Consider the following 24,475-nt stretch of genomic DNA (forward strand, 5'->3'; position numbering starts at 1 on the left):
GAAGATGATGATGGTGGTGGCAATAGCCGAAGATCCCCTTGATTTCAAGACAAACTCATTCTTGTCCATGTTTTTGAAAAGAGATGACTCCATTTGAGGATGTATAAGTTGTTGATATTTCAACCCGAGTTTTTGGAATGAGATGGTTCCATTTTAAGATGCATAAGTCGGTGATACCTCTTTTCACAAAATTTCTCAAAATCACTGTCTCGGTACTGCTTATAATGATGGACTTGGAGATGATGTAAATTATAAGATTCATTATCAAGAAATTAGTTCAAGTAGTTTGTGAAGATTAAGATTGTGACGATGGTTGCGTTGGTCGGAGAAGATGAAGACGATGATGATGGTGGTAGTGGCAGTCGATGAAGAAAATAGTTGTCTATGGTTTTTGAAGTTGATTAATGGAAGAAAAAAGAAGAAGGTATTGAGATGGAAATTAAAATGGAAATAATGGCATTTTTGTCCTTATTCACATGTGTGATTCTCACGACTGACATTTTACTTATAAGTTAACATTTTCCGTTCACGTGTGGGTATAAATCAAAAGTTTTTAAAAACGGGAGTGTAGTGTTAATATCGATATAAAAGTGGGGGGCAATGTCAAAATCATGCATAAGGGCATTTTTGTCCTGTTTCACATGTGTGATTCGAACAACTGAAATTTAACTAGAAGTTAACGTTTTCTGTCCACGTGGGACTGTAAATCAAAAGGTAAAAAAAAATGGGGGTGTAGTCCTAATAACGATATAAAAGTGGGTTAAATGTCAAAATCTCTTTATTTCAAATGTCTTCAATGAACCCATACCCTAAAAAATGAAGTAAATTTGTGACACTGCCAAAACCCTCTTAAAAATCTCTTTTGTGCTTTCAAAGCCGCTCTCTTTCGCAGCCTCCACTCCCTTGAGTTGAAGATATACTGGTTCTGCCCCCCCCTCATCTGGGTAGGAATCCCGTTTTCGTCTCTCTCCAACTCCTCATCTTTTTTACTCTTTTATTACCTCCAATCGAATCGACGAATAGAGGAGCTCAGTAGAAACCCTAGCTTTCTCTCGGCTACAATGATCTGTGCTAGTGAGTTTCTCTCTCTCTCTCTCTCTCTCTCTCTCTCTCTCTCTCTCTCTCTCTGTCTATGTGTATGCAGTGTTTCTTGTTATAGTTTGTGATCTGACGTTTCTTTTCTTCTCTTCTTCTTGATGCTTTAGTTTCCGGCGAGACGCCGGAAGATCCTGTTGTCTCAAAGGCATCTGGTCTTATCTTTGAGAAACGGTTGATTGAACGTCATATAAAGGTGCGTTAATTTATCTCTTTCTTTTCAGATATAAATTCTAGGGTTTACAGTGGTTTCTTTTCTTTCCAGTTGTTAATTTTTACTCCTCTACAACTATCTTATGGTGTGTGAGTTAGGGTTTGTTAGTTATATCTAAATTGGTAGTGTTAGAGATTCTGAAAATAATGTTTACATCAATGGATGTTTTAACGCTCAAGCAAGCAAATGCTTTATCATGCTCTGTTCCTTTTCCTAAAGGAACTTGGGAAAGTTTCCCAACTTTTTTTTTCTTGCTCTTATTCTCATTTTTTTCATGTAAATGTGGGACTTGTTTTTCCTGGTTAATCTTGCGTTGTTTTAGAAAATGTTGTGTTTTCTTTTTCTGTACTAGGACAATGGAAAATGCCCCGTGACTGGAGAACCACTTACTATGGATGACATATTGCCGGTTAAAACAAATAAGGTAAGTTTCTTCCTGGGGTTTAGGGTTATTTGCTAGTCTTGTTGTAGTTTCTTGTATACGAGTTACTGTCTATGGATATGTTCTTGCAGTAGAAGGAAACTGCCTGTGCACGTGCTGCTATAGTTGCTTCTTTGCGATTTGTTTGTATTGTGTTATTTAATTTATTTGTGTTACAGGCGGTGAAGCCCAGGCCCTTACAGGCAGCAAGCGTACCTGGGTTGCTTGGGATGTTCCAGAATGTAAGTGCTTACCTTTATGAATTTTCATGGGTTGCTTCGGCAGTTATATGATGACATATAGATGTGTATTGAATTTGGAAGTATATGTTTGTTTGGTGTATAGCTAGAGCTTGTATGCGATGAGCCAAGTTCGATTCATGCTATTTTAGAATTCTAATTGAAGTTGATTGGTATCGGCGTTTGTTGAGCAGAACCTATTCTTGTTATGTACTCTCCAATGGTTTATGCCGGGGCACTATTGACAGATGTGATAGGTGGTTGGAATTTTTTGTTCCTAGTGGCAGTGACCATCTACGTACTTAGGCTCGCGAATCGGGATTCTGTCAATGGGCCTCGACTCCACTAGTCAGCCAAGTTCTTAGCTATGTAGAAAACCGTGAAGACATAAGGAATTTGACCAATTCTATTGAGCGGAAATTAAGAAGAAGACCCCACCTCTCATTTATAGTCCTCAAGTCGTTGGGATGTGTCTTTCGCTTGTCTTCACAATTGTTAAGGTTTCATACCTCAAACATTGCCTATTTAGGCCCACCTTTCTTTTCCATGAGTTGCGTAATTGGAGCTTACCCAGAGCTTTACTTTAGAATATAAATCATTTTCTGTTGAAATTTAAGTACCCCATGTTAATCGGGGGGATGATATTAGCTATTGTTAGTATCTCTTCTGAGCTTACTTATAGCACCTTTATCTTTAATAACTTTTCCTACCCGTTTGATTGATTTCGATTTTCAATTCTCTTCGTTTGGCAGTAGTCTTTGCAATTCCATTTAATGTGTTTTAACTTACAGGAATGGGATGCCTTGATGCTATCAAATTTTGCGTTGGAGCAACAATTGCATACAGCAAGGCAGGAGTTAAGTCATGCTTTGTATCAGGTGCAAAAAATTTGGTGTATATGTGAAGTTTCTGCAGAACACTAAATCCACTATATTGCAAATTCTTCCAAAAAGCAATCTCACTCCAGTAAATTATGTCAAATCCAGATGTTTGATCGTCACATTATTAATCTGACTGCTCTATCAAATGTTTTCTCACACCAAGTATTTTACTTTTTGGTTAGAAGTTGTATGCTAATATCTCCGTAAGGAAACAATCTGTGGTGATGAGTAAATTCTCTTGACATCTAGGCACTAGCTGTTGCAGCTTGAAGGTTGAAAAGTGTTTTTGAAACAAAAAATAACTGACTGTTTTTTGGTTCATGGTGATAATGCGCTAGATGACTCCTATATTTACCAGACACCAAGGCTCCCCTCTATGTGTGTATTTTAATCAGTTTATTTATTTACCATTCTACGTAAGAGCTAAATATAATATTGTGGTCAATTTTGTTCTGTTTTGACAGCATGATGCAGCGTGCCGTGTTATAGCAAGAATGAAAATAGAAAGGGATGAAGCTAGAGAACTATTGGCACAGGCAGACAGACATACTCCCATGACAACAACAGCTGCTGCTATATCAAATGCCCCGGCGTTCACCAACGGAAAAAGAGGTTTCTGCTTTCTCGCATGTATATCCTGATATACTTCAATGATCTGAGTTTGCTTCTTATCTGGTTGTGGTTTATTTCAATGGTTTCAGCTGCTGAGGATGAGGACTTGGGTCCAGATGGAAAGAAAGTACGTCTGGGTATATCAGCTGATGTCATTGCAGATCTAACTGATTGTAATGCATTGCTTTCACAACAGCGGAAAAAACGCCAGGTATGTTTTGTGATGCTGCAAGAGTTGTTCTTTTCTTTTGTTAAATTTTACTTCACAGTTTATCAAGGTGGATCATTTGAATTTCTTTTCCTGCTTTTATATTTCCTGCAACTTCCTTATCTAACTGCTTGTTTAAGATATTTACAATGTGGAGAAACAAATATGAGGATCAGCTGTTTTGGGTTCTTGTTATCATAATCTTTTCTGTTTCTTGATGTGTATTTCCTGTTGCATAATTAATAAATCTTTTTTTGGCGTGCCTAGATTCCTACTACATTGGCTCCTACTGATGCTCTGGAGAGATACACCCAGCTCTCCAGTCACCCGCTTCATAAAACCAACAAGCCGGGCATTTTATCAACCGATATCCATCCCTCTAAGGTAAAGCTCGGAAGTCACTTTATATTATATATCGATTGTATCTTAGCACATTTGAATATTGGTTGCATCCTTAACATTATAGATAGGCAAGTCGGGCTCAGGAATGTCTCTAGTTGTCCTCTTTTACCATCTCCCGTGATTGTTTGTTTTCATATTTGGGTTCAATGGTTTATGCTTCTGGTAGTTTGTGAAGCCTTCTTGTGGATCCGCAAGGCATAAAATACATGCCAACAATATTAAGGATAAATTCTATGTTTCGTAATACTCCTTTTCTGATGGCAGGACATTATTGCAACTGGAGGTGTTGATACAAATGCGGTTATTTTTGATCGAACATCTGGGCAGATTCTATCAACACTCAGTGGCCACTCTAAGAAGGTCTAATTTAGTTAACTCTTCTACTTTTTAGTTCTTTTGTTTTCGATTTAATATCTAAATATCTTAGCTAGCTAATTGTTTTGTATCTTTTTTATTTTTGTAGGTTACAAGCGTTAGATTTGTATCTCGAGATGAGTTGTTGGTAACTGGTTCAGCAGATAAGGTAAGTTGTACTCTTCCTGTCCCCTTAACACTTCGTTTGCTCCAATATTTTGATGAATGGAGTCATTCTTTTATACTATTATTATTATTTTTAACTGCTAAGTGATAGTTTATGAAGCTGAGATTCACACTTTCGGGCCGTGCCTTAAAAGGAAACATGGCTTACCACCTTTGAGTACACCTCTTAACCAAGAAAGAGGCACATACTTCATCATATAGACAGGTTTAACAATAGAAAAAAACATTCTGGAATCTGGATATAATTCTAAAACACGAGCGGTTAGTAAATCGAAAACGATACATAGATTATCTAGCAGAAGTACTTGAAATAATTCTACCACTTCTACTAGGAATAGCCTGCCTTCAGGCAGCTAAATGTTTGTGAATGGTTTAGACATACACAAAGTCACAAACAAAAAGTGCCCCTTTTTGATCCCTCATGATTTAGTTTGACTTTTAGTGCATTTTATTAAATGACATGAAGTAAAAGACCTGGATTTGTTGTTGGCTTCGGTACACAACATGTTCTATTATTTACATTTTGCTTAGATTGAGATTCCACCTCTAATGTTTAAAGGTTGTTTCTTGAAATTGTTCTGCCTGGCCTCAGGTTTGGACTTTACGTCTGTACTTGGCCAGCATCTCTACGCTCATTGTTAACTCCATGCTGAACCATATTATCCATCAATCCGCTAACTTGTTATAGGGTCTATGACTTTATATACAAATAATCTTATTAACTATTACTTAGATTTCCAGTGTTTAAGTGGAGGAGTTAAGTAGTTAACCAAATTATCTCTACTGAAAACCTTAGGCAGTGAAAAACAAAATCGTAGTTCACAAAACAAATTTCATCCAAAATATTTAAATCTAAATAACCACTTCATATTATAGACTAATATCGGATACCGTTTGTTTTTACATGAACGAATGCATTTTCTACACGTATTACGTATTATACTTGTGGCCTTATGTGCTGAAGCATGTCATGAACACTTGTGGTTGAATGTTCCAATTAATTATTTAATATGGTAGCGGGAGGAAAGTATGGATGAGCCTCTAACACGTCTCTTGCAATTCGTAGACTCCCTAGAATGGAATTTTATTACATATGCATGCATATGTTTATGTTGGTTGTCTAGAAGTTGGTGTGAGTTTGATAAACTTGTAGAAGATGTTTTATTTCAATGTTAGTTTGCCATTTTTTTAATCCCTAAACTCCTTGACAATTTCTTCTTTCTGTCTCATTTTTAGTTTGTCTTTTACTCTATTCCAGACAGTTCGTGTATGGCAAGGCTACGAAGATGGGAACTATAACTGTAAGCACATCTTGAAGGATCATAAGGCGGAGGTAAAGTTATATAAATGTATATAGTACTTACAATCCTGGAGCTTGATTATTAAATTTAACCTTGTTGGTCATCAGTTTCTGTATTGATTTTATGGCATGCGTAGTCTTAGTCATTTAGTAGACACTTCTCAGATATAAATGGTCGCCTAGTGTGAGGTTGTCCATTATATGAAGGGATCCCAGATTTTCTAATGTACCAAAATGCATTAATTTGTTATAATTATACTTTTATTCGTCAGGGGCCGAGTTGTTCCATAAATGTTTTGCTTCGTTTTGATTGAAAGGTTGAGAAGTCACTCAAATGATCTTTCATTTACTTAGGCTTTGAAATTAATGGGCGCCCTTTATCTACTTTTCTGGCTTGTCTATAATCTATATACATTGCAAGAAAAGCACATAACAAATGGTGTTGGAGATTTTCTAGGCTGGTTAGCAGGAACAAAGAGCTCCTATCTATCAATATGAAATTGATCAATGTTTTCCCACCAAGCTTTCCTACTTCATCTTCATGAACTTGTTTTCAGTTTAATGTTAATTAAAGACGGCAAGCCAGTGATGCTTCTGCCCTGAGCCTTTGGCATTGAAGCTCCTCACTTCCCGCATCCACATTTCGAAGAATTGCTTTGTTGTTTAAATGAAGATATCTTTGTTATGCTGTAGTAGGATTACATTATTGAATGTGCTTACATTTATCTGTATATGTGGGTCGTTTGTGTCAACTGAATTATTATTCTTGATATTTTTTTTTGAAACTATTCTTGATATTAGCATGAGTCTGGTGTATGGGTGTGCATGATTATCTTTGTTGTTTATTTGTCACTTTCACTGTTTCAAAGCCACATTTTCCTCACTATTTCCTTTCTTTCTTGTTGATCTCAGCATGACTCATTTGCATTTGTATAGTCACGTGTATTAAATTATTAGCAAATGTAACTACATATTTTATGTTAGTCATACCTATCACAGTTTCATATGTCTTCGTTAAACTTGATCCTTCTATATAAATTTTTTGTTTTTTTTTGTTTTAAAGTGTTGCAAAGGCCAAGCTAGTCTTTTCCTCAGTGCAACAAGCATTTTTGCAGGCAATAAATGTCCATGACAAAATACGTTCATCGTTCCTTGATAAAATAAGGGCAATTAGGTCATTGATAATTTTACCATTTTCTTACATGAAGGAACATTTCACTACCTCGGTGTCTTCTTTAGCCTTTTTTGTTTTTTTGCTTGAACATATTACTTCATAATCTTCATTAGCGTATATACTCGAAGCCTATCTGCAAATTACAAATTGTTTGAGCTATTTCTGTTGGTTTTTAGCCACCGTGTTTTAATTATATTATTCGCTTGTTTTCTCTTTCCCAAGTGGATTTCACAATGACGTCTCTAATAACTCAGGTGCAAGCTGTCACGATCCATGCCACCAATAACTATTTTGTGACTGCATCGCTTGACAACACTTGGTGCTTCTATGATCTTTCTTCTGGCTTATGTCTTCGCCAGGTCTCTCTCTCTCTCTCTCTCTCTCTCTCTCCCCACACACACATATACACGCAAAGGCTCACCATGAGTTTGTGTTTGCCCGTTGAATGAAATTTCTCTGTAGGTTGGGGATGCTTCAGGGTCAGAGGGCTACACATCAGCTGCTTTTCATCCTGATGGTCTCATTCTCGGAACTGGTACTTCAGAGGCTCTTGTTAGAATTTGGGATGTAAAGAGTCAGGTATGACGTTTCCTTTTGTATATTCCAGATTGATTAAAAGTAACTTGAACACTCCATTGTAGTAAAATTTGCCATGTGAGACTTATTGATAAAACTAACACATGTACATGTATTTGACACTCGCAAGCGCTTCAGTTGTAGTGGGTTCCGTTGTTTTAATAAGACAATGACCTCCTTTACTGACATAAGTGGGTCCTTCCGCATTAAAATGTTAGATATTTATGTATGTCTTTGTGTGTATAGTATAATTATACTAGGACCATACACATGATATACACCACCCCAAGTTAAACTTTCAGTCTAACGTTAAAAGTACTAATAATAAAAGATACGATAACAAGAGAAAAAATGTACCTATGTTCAATACGCCATACTTGGTTTGGTGACCTTGTCAATGACACATACTCATAGTCTCGTACCAATATTACAAAGAAGTTAGTACCACAATTAGGGTATTTCTTTTGTTCGACTTTCATATGCTTTATGTTAGCGCATATTTGACGTGCTGATTTTTGGTTCCAGACCAATGTAGCGAAGTTTGATGGGCATGTTGGGGCTGTTACTGCTATATCATTCTCTGAGAATGGGTACTTCCTGGCGGTATGTATTTGTTGGCCTGAAAAACCTAACAAGATGATAACATAAATGTAATTATCTTATGTTTTTATGCCTTGGTTGACCAGACTGCAGCTCGTGACGGAGTTAAGTTGTGGGATCTACGTAAGTTGAGAAACTTCCGAACATTTTCTCCCTATGATTCACACACGCCAACAAACTCAGGTATAAACATCTGAATTTATCTAGTTTACCTTAGCTGATAATGAAGTCCACTACGCATGACACTTTATTCCAACTTTTTTGTCCTTATAACTTTCTCTTCAGATGGTTCTTTCGACGTCCAAAAGAAAGAGGAAGTTTTACTGATATTTGTATGCTTTTCTGTATCTTACTGTTATACTTATGGGTATTGGTTCTCTCCTGGTTTGCAGTGGAATTCGATCATAGTGGAAGTTATCTTGCAATAGCAGGGTCGGACGTAAGGTTGGTGTTTGTTTCTAAATCTCAAGATTGCAGGCACAGATTTGTTCAAATTAGATAAACCTCTTAAAAAATGGGAGACAAGTTTTACTGTTTCTATAGATATTCGATTCCACCATTTTCGGCTACTTCGGCTATCCAACACTCCAAATTTGGTTATGTGAAATTTGCAGTCTATCTTAATCCAGTTTTGTCCTAAAAGTGGACATATAACTGGTTGAGTCCTAATTAGAAGATTATTTAGTTACCCAGTGAAGATTTTAAGTTTTATGGATCTAGAATGTTTGAACTTAAGTGTATCTGATTCTACATGCGTCATAAAAGATATATGCTTTATAGGAAAATACTTCCAAACCTATTACGACCTAAGAGCATATACCTAAAAGGTACTCCTTTAGCTTTCTACATATTGAAAATCATTCATTATCGGTACTTGTACCATGTACTGGAGTGATTCCCCCTTCCAGTAAATTCTTTATACATTTTACCTACGTTTCAGCTTGCGAGGCTAGTAATTTGTCCTGGTGCATTCCAGGAATCTTTAACTCCATATCCTGCAATTATGTAAATCTGCTTCTATCTACTCTTCCAGTCTTTCTTCATTAGAGAGTTGAATCAGAGACATCACTCTCTTAGCCCCCTCCCGCGTAGGCTCTAAATAATTTTAGCAAATATAAATGACTGTACTGTTCTTTTCTCATTTTTAGTAGCCCTAATTTACTTGTTCCTGGTTGCAGAGTTTATCAAGTTGCCAATGTCAAATTGGAATGGAATTGTATCAAGACTTTCCCAGATTTGTCAGGCACAGGTACGTTGTCTGAACATAGCTTCGTCATTACCACTACATCGTTCTTCCCTTGCAATTTCAGGAAGTCCGCAATTACTCTCTCTCCCTCCCTCTCTCTCTCTCTCTCTCTCTCATTTGTATATCTGGATGCAGGGAAAGCGACTTCAGTCAAATTTGGGCCGGATGCGAAGTACATGGCAGTGGGATCAATGGACCGGAACCTTCGCATCTTTGGGCTACCTGGGGATTCGTCAGAAGAACCTTAGAAGAAGACATTAATCAAATCATCTTCATGCTCCTACTCTTTTTCAGGGCATTTCTCTTTATCAGCTTCTTTGCTATCTGGGCAGAAAAGAAGTTGATCAACATTAGCTCGATATTTCCTGGTTTTAGTAGTGCAAGTCATTCGAAGAGAGGAAAGAAAGCGCAGTACCCTAACTGATGAGGCATGGAATTTTCTCTTGAGCAAATGAATGAAAATTAACTTTCCGTCTTTGAAGGATGATCCATCTTTAGAAAATTTATGTTGCAAGTTTCTGGTGAAATTTTAACCAAATTATTGTAGTAGTAATGGTTGGACAAAATGAAGTGTGGAATAATTTGGAAGAAGTTATCCTTCTAATTTGTATGAAGTAGTTAGGAAGTCGACAGACCTTTCGAGAGCTAATTCTCTGATTTATATTTGTAGATTCGGTGTAGTGCTTTTTTGTTGAATGCATGGAAACATGGCTCAGGAGCTATGGGTTGCCAGTCCTTTGTTCTAGCTAGGGTTTTCTCCTGATTTGTGCCTTACTTAGCTTAAGTGTAGAAGTCAGTTATCTCATTTGAACTATGTCTATGTTTTTCACTTGTCTTGGATCTGAAATGGACTCGATAAACTTGGACTTTCAATAAAGTTATTGGTACATGAAGAGGAATAATCCATATTTGGAGAACTTCAAAAATTGAAATGATCTTTTAGCCTATCAGTATGAACACTATATTTGTAAGCAGAAACAGAACATTGTTTTCAGAGGTGCGATGCTGAAATGCAGCAAGCATACACTTCGGTGGCTGATTAAAATATGTTGTAGTTTGCTTCGAGAATGTTATATTTCTTACACATTTTCCGCATATTGACTCGAGACAGCTAACTCGAAATAGTATTATATATTCTAATAAATGTTAAACAATATAACTATGCTTGAAGCAAACACAAAAATGCTTTGTTTGTATTACTAAAGTCATATAATTTTGAAAATGAATTAAACAACATAACTTAGTAGCAAACACACAAATGCTAATTTACCAAGTCATAATCAAACCATACTAACTAAAGTCGGAGCAAAGTCGAATATGTTTTACATATTTTGATATATGTTACCACCAATATGTACATTTACTGTAATTCAACAACATAAGTAATCTTGGAGCAAACGAGCAAATGGTTTATATTTGTATAGCTAAATTCAGACAAATTGGAAAATGCATTAAGAAACATAACTGTTCTCGTGACAAATAGAAATGCTTATATCATGTGATGTGAAAACATCTCATTTAAGTCACTTAATTTGGAGTCTTGGATGGGGAAGTCCCTTGTATGTACTAATATTGTTAGTTTCATGATAAGGTGACCAAAGGAGCTAGGCAAATAACAGAGCTAAGGAACTCTAGAGAGTTCATAAGTATCAAAGGGAAAGACCATAGAGCTCGAGGAACAAACGGGAAGCACTAAGAAATAAAAGAGCACTAAGGGCATTTTGATCATTTTGCATCAAAGAAGGTAAAAAAGAAGTTAAGAAGGTCTAACGAGTCTTATGAGCACTATGATCAACTTGGTAGAAGATTAGAGAAGAAAATGATGAAATGGTACCAAGGGCATTTTCGTCTTTTGGTTTTTTGGAGTCAAGCTATAGAATGAATGGGTCAAGATAGAGTCTATTAAAGTAAAAAAAAAATATAGTCAAAATAGCTTGGTGGAGTCAGGGGAAGGAATAAAGTAGCTAGCACGAGCCAAGGGGCAAATTTGACATTTCACATGAATTTAGTAGTCAAAGAACAAAAATCTAAAATGTACCCGCTTCATCTTCCACATTTGGAAAGTTTGCGGAGGAAGAGGCTAGGTTTGGAGCTTAAAGGAGAGGGATAAGGGAAATAAGAGGGTCGGTCCTTAGAGGTCACTTGGCCGAACTTGCAGGTTCCAAGGTTCGACCAAGCAAAGAATACAAGGGACAACTCACAATCTTGGGCCAGAAAGCAACACGACAAGTGCTCTCGCTCGGGCACTTTATAACGAACCTAGTGGGTATCAAGAGCAAGGTCAAAAGGTTCAGGCATTCGGGATGGGGTAGGGCTTTGCACGAGAGGGGTGACCTTCATCTTGGGATGCGACATACCACAACATCTGAGACGGACGTTACACAGAGCACTCTAGCCGGGACACAGAGCACTCTGGTCGGGCCAACAGTACTTCAGTCGTGCCAGAAGTTCTTTGGTCGGGCCACTTAAGTTTCTCTTTTTTCTCATTAGAAAGTAGTCATTCTCCATGTACCAAAACCCCAATTCTTGTAGCTTCTTACCCTCTTCACTAAATTCAAAATCAAGCAAGACCCAGACTGGTAATTTCCTTCAAGACTCCTTTCATATGGATCGAGTCATCATCGTCAAGTTCAAGAAATAAGCTTGGTGATGTTAATAATATAGGTTCAAGATCAGATGTTGATGCAAGTAGACTTTCTCTTCAAATTAATAAAGAAAATATATTGATGAATGAAGAAATTGGTTACTTCAATGAAAGATCATCAGTTGATTCAATTAGTAGTTTAAGTTCTTCATCATCTTTGAAGAAATCCGTGTTTGTAGAAGAACGAGAGAGAGAGAGAGAGATAGAGGCGGAGATAGAGAAATATGACGTGAAAGAATGAACAGAAGGGTAACTTTGGATAGAAAATCTGACTATAACGCTCCTACGACGATAACGGCAAAAAGAGGGCCATCTGGATATTTTCGATAAGCAACAGGGTTACACGGGAAGCTGGTCATAAACTAAGGGATCATTTAGGGAATAACCCATTTTTTTAAAAAAAATTACACACGTGTTTCGCACATGCATAATATTTTTGCCAAAATCCCTTCATAGTTGAGTTGATTATTCTGGTAGAATACTTTCATTTAATAGAAAACCAATCCTCTTTGCATAACCGTTTATTCCTAGAGAGAGAAAGAGAGTTCGAGATATAGTTTTTCCGGTGAAGGGACTCCCTTCGCCGGATTTTCCTCTTTTGCTTTCCTTTTTCGTTTGTTTCCCTCGTTCTCTCCTTAATCGTTGATTAGATCTGGCTGTGGTGGTGTATTGAGCGGAGATGTTGGGATTCAGATCTGGTTTTTTTTTAGTGGAAGTGGTGATGGGGTTTGGATATGGTGGTGGAGTATTTTGCTTTCATGACAAGATCTGGTTGTTGGGTGTTTTAGAGGTAGAGTATTTTGCTTTTTAGTGGAAGTTTCACCATTGGTTGATGATACAAACTCATATTATACCATAATCATCCGATCTAGATCTCGTTTCTATACTATAATCTTCATATGGTTTGTCTTCTGAGTTGATCCAGGTCGTGATTTTGATGCTACTGTATTCAATTTATTCTCTTATCATTGATAATATTAGAAGTTTTGTTTGTGTATCGAATATACGGATTAGGTTCGGAATTAGGTATTTTTGTTGAAATTGATAAAGACGAAGAATACCTATTTCTTTATTTTTATAGATAAGAGATATACTTCAATTTGATCTTAGATTGAGATAAAATCATACATGAGATTTTGTTGCTACTCCTGTCATTTGTGGATCAATTTCAAAATCTAACGAAATCCTATAAACCAGATTTATATACAAGGTATGTTAAATAACCATGCTTCTGAATTCTCCAAACTATATTGAAGAACACAACTTGTCAATCAACATAGAACCAAAACTATTCCTACCTTTCCTTTTTTGCCCATTCTCAATTTGTTTAACTTGAAGATCTGTATACCTTAATGGTACCAAGGCTAAGCTTGATGTGAATTTCAAAAAGGGTTATTATTGATATTGGAGTTGCTTTGGGTATTGGGTTGATGTGGTGATGCGGAGCAAGGGAGAAGAGAGAGTTATTAGTTTTCTACTTATTAGTACAATAAACGTTATGTTTCTTTGTTGGTCTTTAGGGCCTATTTTGTTGATCTTTAGGACCCTTTTGTTATTTTCGTTTTTAATCAGACCGAGTGTTTTGATCATGGACCACTATTGGGAGTTTCTTCATCAACTTACAACTCTCTCTACCGATGTACCGAAATCAGAGACGCAAACCAGAGATTTACACGCCGACGGTTGATGACGAGAAAAGAAGAAGGTGAAAGAAACATCGGTTTTAAAACTACCCTCAGATGGTTAGTGGTGACTGCACCAGAAGTAGTCCACCAGTTAGATCAGACAGCTCTAGTGGCACCCCAAGTGCGCATAACTTGTCTTGTTTGTCCGGCTTTGGTTGTGTCTTTGTTGTTCAACTTCATGATGTAATTCTCATTAGCCTATTGGCATTTAAATGAAGTTTGATTTCCACAAAAAAAAAGTGGATTTTAAGCCTAAACCCCTCCATGGTTGAACTTGCTCTCAGGATCCAATTTTCAAAACAAAAACCAAAAATCTATTTCCACGTTTGAGTTTATGTATTGATTCTCAGTTTAGAAATTATTGCTTCACTAATTAGAGGATCAAAGCTTTTTGTCTGAGATAGTTGGTTTCATTGAACCAATTAGCCTCTTTCTTCAACAAGTTTGGTTGCAAGGAAATAAAGAGAGCTTGGTGTTTTCGTGCCAAACTGATTTACTGGCAAGTTGCTACCACCACATTCACCAATTACTACGACCATGACACAATCATCACTACCATCTTCATCATCCCCTTCACAAACACTTCTTCATCATCCCCTTCCTTGTTTGTGCTTTCAATTTTTCTATTTCTCTTTTCTTTCTCTCTCTAGATCTACCTAGAGTGGCTTTTCAAGCTTCAATCGTGGTGTCTGCCGCTATTTTTGATTTTTTAAATACAGAGGACCAACTGATTATTTCTTCCTCCATCTTTATCTACTTTGGATTACTTTGTTTGAATGATTATAACTCCTAAGTTAAGTGAAAATGATGAAATTAAACCTTATGATCATAATGAAATTGATGGCGATAGGTTTACTGGGTTGATGGTGGTGAAGGTGGAGTGGTGGTGGTAACGGAGACTGATAGTGAAGAGGAAGAAGATGATGATGACGAAGAAGAAGAAGATGGTGAACTTGAGTTGGAAATATTAATGTAGAGAAGGGTACTTTTGTCTAGATTGGTATGTGTTATTCGCACACTTCAAACTTAACGGTGTTCTTATGCTTCCCATCCTCGTGGGGGTGTAAATCAATTTTTTTTGAAAAAACAGGGGTGTAGTCCAAATAGCGACATAATAATGGGGTGAATATCAAAATTTCTTAATCTATATAACAAATGACATAGGTTTTGGTGCCATGTCATAACTTGCAATCATAAATCTCATCCGTCAATGTCTATAGTTCAATTTTCACCATTGGATTTTTCCCCACTAATTTAACTACATCTCAACATATAACTCCCCACTTATTCTTAAAATAACTACCTACAATTTTCATCTTAAATTTGTGTTGGTCATGTTAATATTGAGGCAAAAAATGATTTTATTTTGATTTTCAAGAGACGAATTTAGTAGGAATTTGATCGACACTTTTTTTTTTGTATGATTATAATTTGTCTTCATCTACTAACATGATCGACAAATTATCCCGTGGCGGAGACACGGGCTATACCCTAGTCTATATAACAATTCAGCTAGGTTTTTTTGCCATGTCATAAGTTGGCTTTATAAATCTCAGACGTTCAATTTTTTTTTTTCTGTAAATTTTAGCCGTTGATATACAAGCGCATCTAATCTATTCACGGTTATAAATTAAAGGATACAAAAAGTACTAACTACCTCCACATTCTTAGATTCACGACGTTAATTTCTCAAATTGAGTTCAAAGGTTAGTATAGTCATATACATTTTAGGAAACGACTGTTTGGGTCAAAATATTTTATATAATGAGTAAAAAATCACTTATAATTTTCAAATAAGTGAAGAGTGTAATTATAATATGTGTAATTGTTCTTAAAGTTTGAAATAATATGTATAATTATCTTTTAGGTCGTTTTAGAACTTTTTTATTCCCGAACTGCCCATGAAGTCTCTTCCTCTACTTTTCAATCTCTCTCTAGAATTTTTCAGCGAAGAACAATCATGACGTCTCTGCAACTAAACTGAGAATCCACAAATCCCCGGAGGATGATAGCTTTGATCACCTAAATGACCGGTCAAGATGGTTTATATCTAACTGAGTTCTCCCTCGAGAAAGGATATGAAGTTCATGGCTTGATTCGAAGATCTTCGTATCAATACTAAAAGGAATCAAATACAAAGTAATGAGAGAAGATTGAGAGAATTATTGATAATATGCTTAAAGTTATGAGAGAAGCCCTTGATGTTGTGGTCTTGCTGCTCCTCAAATTGGAGTTCCTTTGAAGGTCCTTTTTCATTTTTCTGTCTCTCTCTCTTTCTCTTAATAAACATCTCTATTTGATTACACTTCCATGTTATTTGTTTTGTATTTCTCATTTTCGAGGAACTGAAATTGATGATTTTTGTGGGACATTTTGAGCTCAATAGTTTAGTATCTTAAGGCTAGGTTTCAGGTCTAATTGAGGAAAAGCGAACAATGTAGCATAAGGTAGTTGAAGAAATTCCTCAATGAAGTGAATTTTGTGTTCACTAGTTCAGGTCAGTAAAATGTTTGGAAATTTTGTATTTGAGTAGTTGAGCTACTTTAATGGCGGTATAATTCTTGCATGTATAAGAAATGTGGTTTTGCTTAAGGAATTGAAGTTGTTATTCTATTAATGATTAAGTTTGATAGAGATAAGTAGTTGAGAATTAGAATAATCAGTTCTGCTAGTTGATGTATTTCTTGGTTTCTTAAGTTGTAGTGAAAAATTAGATTATAGAATTGTTCATCTTTGAGTTAAGTTATGGAATTTAAAACTTCAATCTGATTTAGTGTGATATGTTTCTGTGTTTTGAATGAAATTAGAAAATCTGATCAATCTTCTTCAGTGCAAGTAGTTTCTTGTTAAATTGAGCTCTGAATTGTTACTAGAACTTCAAAATGCATTTAATGAAACGTTTGGTTCATTCATTGACCTAGTTTTGAATGAATAGTATATTTGATTTAACAAATTCAAATTCTCTTCTGTTTTCCGGAGTTAGTATCGTCAAGAATCATAACACTAAAAAAATTACAAATTTTCTTTTTTCCTATCTACTCAATCACTAGAATTTCTTCAAGTTATACAGAATTATGAAACAGGTAGGAGTGATATCTTGGATAGCTTATTTTGCAGAGAAGCAAGGAGAGAGAGAGAGAGGTGTAACTGTTTAAATTTTTGATATCACATTGTTTTGGGCACAGATGGAATGGTGTAAAAGTAAGATTTTGTGAAAATTGGCAGTGACTTTAAAATATTTTGTAATGAGATACTTCTTTAGCTTCGGGATGACGTGTCATCTGGCTACTATACATTTCCATCAACTCGAGGAAGAAACAACAGCAGAAATAACCCATATGCAAATACATGTTTGCAGAGTTGAAACATCTGAAATAACCCATATGCATACACATGTTTGCAGTTTACATTATGCAAACACATGTTTGCATAACAGATTGTTGCAAACACGTTTGCATAACAGATTGTTGCAAACACGTTTGCATAACAGATCGTTGCAAACACGTTTGCAGAAAAACGTAAAGGGAAAAAACGCCGTTTTTTTCTGGGTTTTTTTTTTGAAAAAAAAATATTGAAAGTGGATCTTGTTAGAAAGCTAATGAAAAATCATTTCTAAATATATAATTTTTATAGAAATCCGACATCTCAAACAAAAGTTATATCGATTTAAAATTTAAAGAAAAATAAAAGAATTTAGTTACACAAAATGACAAAAAAGGGTATTTTAGTATTTGCACACTTTTTGACCTGAATAATAATTTTCAAATGTTTAGTGCTTTTCTACTCATTTTCAATATTATTTTGACCTTTCTAGTAATTACCTCTATACATTTTCCCACCTAGAAAAGGGGAGAGAATCGTGGGAGGGAGAGAGAATGGCACGAACCTAATAAAGAAAATTGCAGATTGACTTTCCCCTACCACTTCATCTTCTCCTCCTAAATATTTTCTTTTGTCTTGATTTTTTTGGCAGGTAAATAAGGAAGAACCATTTAATTTGCTGATTCTTATTTTATAAGTTCTCATTGTTTATCCATAAAAACCACTAATTAACGAGAATCATTTAATTTGCTAACCCTGTGGAACAATTATAGTGGTCTACTAAAGTTTCTAACAAATATGGTATCACTTGCACTTAGAGTTTGAGGTGATGAACACAATGGGCTGATACGTTTCGATGGTCGTCGATCACCGTTGACTTTGATATTTCCGGTGAGATGAAGCTAGGGTTTAGGTATTGGGGTTTGACATCTAAGGCTTGATTTAGTTTCTTATTTTGAAGAGAGAGAAAAAGAAAACTTGGGTGAAGAGAACCTTCAAACTTGGTTATTGTAGGCATTGCTTTTAAAGAAGCATGGTCGTATTGTCAAAACAGGAAAAACACATTGCCTTTAACAAATTCGCACAATGCCTATAAAATTACCAAGTAACATTTAATGGATTTCAACAACAAAAAAAAAAAACTCAACCAAAAAAAGTCAAAAAGAAAAGTAAAAAATCAGGTGGGAATTAATAACGGAACTCTTTTGATTCCAGCAGAGTTGGAGATATAAAAGGTTATATTAAAGGATAAAATGAATAAGAAACATGGGAAGGAAGAATTTTAGTTGGTTCTCCAAAGTCATTCCCAAATGATAATGTCTCTTGCTTTAAGACTTCACAGGTAAACTCATAATTACCGATCGGGTTATTTTAAAAGGGTCGTACATAAATTTCGGGGTTTGCAAAAGGAGGATGACCGTTTATTATTTTGTGAAGGGGTCGTGGACTACTATTAACCGTTAAATATTAACGTCGAAATGTAGATGTACCGAGGTGACTTCAAGTGAATTCGATGGACATCCTCCACATGGATGGTTAATTTCTATAGATCAATTTTGCCTAACCTCACTTTTTATTTTTTGTTTTGCACGAAGAAACCTATTCAGTTCATCTTCTTCTTTTTTTCTTTGTTCAACCTTCCAGATTTTGGTGAGAGAGGTGAACACAAGCACCTTTCTTGACTGTAATGGAATGTCTATTGCACCGACTACAATGCTTTGTAGCGTCAACAATATTAGTGCTTGTTGTGCATTAAAATGCTCATATTTGTCAACCACTTTTAATTGGATCATTTTATTTCATCTAATAGTTTAAAAGAAGTCGAAGTTAAGTGAATTTTAAATAGAGGTATCTAGCAAATCAAGAAAAATAATATTTCTCAGGTAAAAGTCATAATTTTCCTCCTTCGCCAATTTTTCACGGTGAAAGTAATGTAGTTAGAATTAACAGTGTTAAAATGTAACGGTGTTAGAATTTAACCCCTTCACAAAATAATAAATGGTCATGTCCTTTTCACAAAACCCGGTACTTATATACGATCCTTTCGCAAAATAACCCTTAGCAATCTCACCTTAAGAAGCTTGCAGTGTTATAAATGGAGTAAACCAACCTCTTTTTACTCCTGACAGTGTGCAAACTGAATTGGCACCCATCCAACTATCAATGACTATTTACACTACTCATAAGAAAGTAAAGGTGCCTCTATTGGGGTATTTTTTTTCTTTGACATGCCTTCACTGTTGACGAGATTCTTTTTTTTTTTTTTCCTTAGACCTGCCTTCGTGTGCTTCAGATTGAATAGACTCAAGCCCACTACAGTCTGCCTTGTTTAAGCCTAGCACGGATTAAGCCTAGTCCGAGTGTTTTCGAACTTGCCTAGTCTGCGAGGCACGAAGAGAGAAAACATGCCTGAGTAAAAAATGAGGGCGCCTATATGTGCCCCCATCTAGTGATAGTTGCAACCCATGATGATTATATGACTAGGTGAGTTCTTTGGGACATCCTAGAAAATCTCCGAAGAATAAATACTTAATCAATCAAGATTGACTCAGGAGGAACTTTTTTAGTCTAAAAATTCATTTGATTCTCTTTAGCCCCCTAATTTTCAGCTTCACCTCTCCTTCACCACCATAACTTCCAACCACCACCACCAATTCCGCCACCCGCCCACCTCACTCTCCCACTATCCCCCTCTCTCGCTATACATCTCTCTTTCTTGATGTAGATATCTCTGTCGCTCACTCTCTCTCATCTCTCTCACTAGTTCTCTTAGACTTCGTGGTTGGCCGACCACGAGAAATCCATGGATGGTCGGCCACGAAACATTTTGTGGCTGACCAACCACGAAACATTCGAGAAACATTTCGCCAGAAACTCTCCTTAAGGTCTTGTTCTGACAAAAAGAACACTTCACTTCGCCAGAATTGTGTGTGTGTGTGTGTGTGTGTGAGAGAGAGAGAGAGAGGCAGAGCCAGAGAAAGATTGCGTGTGTGTGTGTGAGAGAGAGAAAGAGAGAAAAATAGAGACATTTAAAGAGAGGGAACACCTAGAGAAAGAGAGGGAGGGAGAAAGAGATGGAGAAGAGAGAAAGAGAGAGAAGGAAAGAAAGAAAGAAAGATAAAGATATCAGGAGATGAAGATTAGGTAGTAAAAAAAAAAAAATCAATTTTTAGACTCAAAATGAGGATGCCCTCTAGGTCAAATCTTGTTGAATAAAGTCTTTTTGCTCTAGAGGTTTTTCTTTATGCCCAAAAATCACGACCATAAGTTATAATGAAAGACTCAATACGAAAATAGACACTCTTTGGTGGGGGACTTGTGCCAGCATCCCGCTTGCACCCCCACCATGTAACCCAATCTCACATAATATTTTTAATTTTTAATTTTCAAAAAACTATACAACGGTGAGTTCCTTGAAACTATATCTTGTTATGAATTGCTTATTTTATTATTAAATTTTGAATAATCTTTTGCATTAGCATTTAGAAAACGGAGAGGAGATTAGAAGTGGGGGTCAAGGTCAAAAGCCCCCAAAGAATATATATTAGACTAGGGTGTAACCCATGCCCATGGGGCGGAGACAGTTCTTTTAATGCATCAAAGAGCTAAACATACGATCTCGAATATTTATAAAGATATACTTGAGCTAAACACTCAAAATCAATTGAAATAAACAATCGTAAACAGTTGTCAAAATCAATTCATTAACCCCCTTCTTACTGCAGGGCTCATTAGACTGTTTTGGCACAACTATGCATATATTCATCCTCTTCATATGTTTATTGAGCTTGAATTACTGCCCTCGCAAGTACACAATCTCCAATTTCTTGCACTGTCGGAGTCAAAGAGTCAGAAAATTCTACCGTGAAATGTATGTAGCTTTCCCCTCATGAATGACCTTTAGTACACCGACGTTCCTCATCATTTATCGTCTTGGACTCCTTTTAACTTCAATAACCTTAAAAAAAAGAATAATAGTAAACCGAATAAGATAGAGAACTTACATCAATAACTTTTCTGGATGACGAAAAAATAATCACAAAATTTAAAAGTCATAGCTGAATCTATCTATTCATTATCTTTATCCGAAAAAATAATTCAAGATAATAAAAACGAAACAAAGTAAAACATTAAGATTCAATGAAGAAGAACGATAGAACTAAAAGAAAATACACAACCATTGTTAAAAGAGGTTGTAGATTAATAAAAAGAATGTTGAAGTAATAGAAAAGAAGCAGAAAAACTTACCATAAAACAGTTTTTGGATGAAGACATAGTGAAGTCAGAATTTTGAAAACTAAACCAAATGTTTAACCTGAAATCACCTGCAACCAAAATAAACAAAAAGATGGGATTAGAAGAGCTATAAACCTAAGGAACTTTAAAAATACAGAAAGTGTAACATAAAGAAAATCGGTAGCTTCACAATTAGAAGAAGAGATAAGAGATAGAAAAAGAGAGCGATCAAATTGATTTTGAGAGAAATGGAGATATTTGGTCTACAAAAACAAAAAAAATCAAAAACAAAATTGAATCAAAGAAACAGTTTGAAAGACGAAATCTTAAACTAAATTTTTAATACAAAGATGGTACCACAAAAAATTTACGTAATGCAGGAAAAGAAGGAAAAACGATTAGCAAATTGATTGAGTTGCTCAATATAGGGAGTGTATTATAGACTAAATGAGACACAACTAAAGTGGACATAACCAAATTAGTTTAGTTCCTCAAGTAATGTAACCAAATAATGGATATTGAAGCAATGAAGTCCTAAGTCGATTAGTCCATAACCCTAAGTTGTTCTTTAACTTTTTTCTGAAGAAAAAAATATACATTTGTTACAAAATGAGTTGTGAGAGAAAATCAGAAAAAGAGACGAAGATAAGACCTTTGAGCTAGGTTTCATTTACCCACAATCTGAACTCGGAGTTTGTTTAAAGAAGGTAAAACCTATGAAATCAAAAAATATTTTTCTGAAGTTAAAACTGATATGTTAATTCGCTGAAGTAAGACTACTAATGAACTTAATTTGACATGGTTAGAGCTAAACAGATAATGCGGAAAGTAAGGAAAATTAATTTCCATGAACACTATTGTAAGTAGTAGTAAAGCTGATAAAATTGAAATTATAGACGATGCTTGGAGCTTTCACTTAGAACAACAAACATGTAACTCAAGTCAACAACCCAAAAGTCCACGAAGAGATTTATTAACAACCCTCAATCTGAATCATACTTGGAAACTCCATGAATCCAGTTATGCATAAGCAACCATGCAAAAAAGAATCAAACATAAATCGATCAAGAAACACGAAGAGAAAAGTAACAGAAAACAAATATAAATTAGAATCAAACTAAGATCGACACAAATTGATAAAATCGAAAATATTTATGTTTCATTCTATCGAGAGAAAACATTTATGAGATTTTGAATGAAGCTAGATAAAGAATGAACTCACAACAACAACGAATTTCAGTGTAACATATTCTTTTTTTGCCTTCCTTGTGTCCACAAAATCTGCAAGTAATTGACGAAATCCTAAATGGCCAAAATCAAAAAACCCAAAATCAAAAAACTCAAAGCCCTAAAGTGATTGTGCATGAGATTGAGAGATGGGGATGAAGGAAGAGTCGGAATGGAGAGTGTGTTTGTGTGTGTGTGTGTGTGTGAAAGTGAGAGAGAGAGATGAAGGGAGAGTGTGTTTGTGTGTGTGCGTGTGTGTGTGTGTGTGTGTGAGAGTGAGAGCGAGACAGAGATAATACCTGTGCTACGATGAGATGAGACAGTAGACGAGATGAATAAGGAGGAGGTTTTCCAAAAAAGAATTGAAGATAGAGGAGGGCTCGAGAGATAGAGAGAGAGCGTGAGAAAGAAGCTTGGGCGGGAAGATAGGTTGTTTGTGAAGAGTATTTTTGAAAGATGCTCTTTGTTATCATCTCTACCCTTGGATGAAATCTCATTGGATCTAGGCCATCTAATTTTGAAAAACTAAACCTTATCCACTTGATATACTCTTGTGAGAGTCAATCTAGACCACTGGGAGGAGGGGAAAAGATACTCTCCACCCTTACTATATAGATTGATAAAAGTGATTAATATCTCAATCCCGCAAAATCAAATGTTCAATTCATCACATGAGTACTCTAACTTTAACAAAAAAACAAGAGGCATTTGAAGTCTATCATGTGATCAAACAACAATAATAATATTAAAATAATAAATGACCACCAAATGTCCATCAATGTCCACAAATATTTACAGATGTCTACGAAAGTCGAAAAATATATTTTTGAAATGCTAGTATAAATATATTATTTCATGTGATTAAACAATAATAATAATAATAATAATATTAAAATAATAAATGTCTACCAAATGTCCATTAATGTCCACAAATATTCACAGATATCTACGAAAGTCGAAAAATATATTTTTGAAATGTTAATATAAATATATTATTTCATGTGATTAAACAATAATAATAATATTAAAATAATAAATGTCTACCAAATGTCCACAAATATTCACAGATGTCTACAAAAGTCGAAAAATATATTTTTGAAATGTTAGTATAAAGATATTATTTCATGTGATTAAACAATAATAATAATATTAAAATAATAAATGTCTACCAAATGTCCATCAATGTCCACAAATATTCACAGATGTCTACGAAAGTCGAAAAATATATATTTGAAATGGTAGCATAAATATATTATTTCATGTGATTAAACAATAATAATATTATTAAAATAATAAATGTCTACCAAATGTCCACCAAATGTCCACCAATGTCCACAAATATTCACAGATGTCTACGAAAGTCGAAAAATATATTTTTGAAATGTTAGTATAAATATATTAGTTCATGTGATTAGACAATAATAATAATATTAAAATAATAAATGTCTACCAAATGTTCATCAATGTCCACAAATATTCACAGATGTCTATGAAAGTCGAAAAATATATTTTTGATTAGTACAAATATAATATGCATTACACATTTTGTCAATGGACTCAAGATCTTGAAATGTCCCCAGGACATTTTGTCTATGGATCAAATGTTTTGAAATGTCTAAAAATACATTTTGTCTACAAACTCAATGTCTTGAAAATGTCTATGAAGACATGTTTTCTATAATAAGTCATCTGAAATGTCTTGAAATGTCTACGAGACATTTTGTCTACGAAAGTCTGTGAAAGTCCCAATCCACTACCCCTAACGGAACAGACTCACAAACAGATGAAGTCCACAAAATCAAAGATTTGCAGACAATCAGACATACAAACTATTTTAATCTTTGAGGTCTTTGA

General features: G+C 35.3%; 1 protein-coding gene and 1 long non-coding RNA gene across 2 annotated transcripts; both read left to right on the plus strand.

Annotated features, from left to right (window-relative positions):
- The first annotated feature begins 533 nt into the window (after positions 1-533).
- LOC147556238 (pre-mRNA-processing factor 19-like) lies at positions 534-10,240 on the plus strand. The gene is made up of 18 exons (XM_086664069.1): positions 534-1,074; positions 1,206-1,291; positions 1,662-1,733; positions 1,910-1,972; positions 2,761-2,847; positions 3,315-3,462; positions 3,552-3,673; positions 3,938-4,054; positions 4,337-4,432; positions 4,536-4,595; positions 5,871-5,945; positions 7,341-7,445; positions 7,549-7,665; positions 8,188-8,265; positions 8,349-8,445; positions 8,655-8,706; positions 9,441-9,511; positions 9,644-10,240. The coding sequence occupies exons 1-18, from the start codon at positions 1,062-1,064 to the stop codon at positions 9,754-9,756; spliced, it is 1,572 nt and encodes a 523-aa protein (XP_086520195.1). The 5' UTR covers positions 534-1,061; the 3' UTR covers positions 9,757-10,240.
- Positions 10,241-12,662: 2,422 nt separating this feature from the next.
- LOC147556239 (uncharacterized) lies at positions 12,663-14,094 on the plus strand. The gene is made up of 2 exons (XR_015235052.1): positions 12,663-12,942; positions 13,725-14,094. It is a non-coding gene; the product is annotated as an uncharacterized LOC147556239 (long non-coding RNA).
- Positions 14,095-24,475: the final 10,381 nt, after the last annotated feature.

The sequence above is a fragment of the Eschscholzia californica genome, unplaced genomic scaffold (genome assembly GCF_041429995.1).
Source record: "Eschscholzia californica isolate CP2 unplaced genomic scaffold, dmEscCali1.0.p SCAF_2, whole genome shotgun sequence".
Classification (NCBI taxonomy): Eukaryota; Viridiplantae; Streptophyta; class Magnoliopsida; order Ranunculales; family Papaveraceae; genus Eschscholzia; species Eschscholzia californica.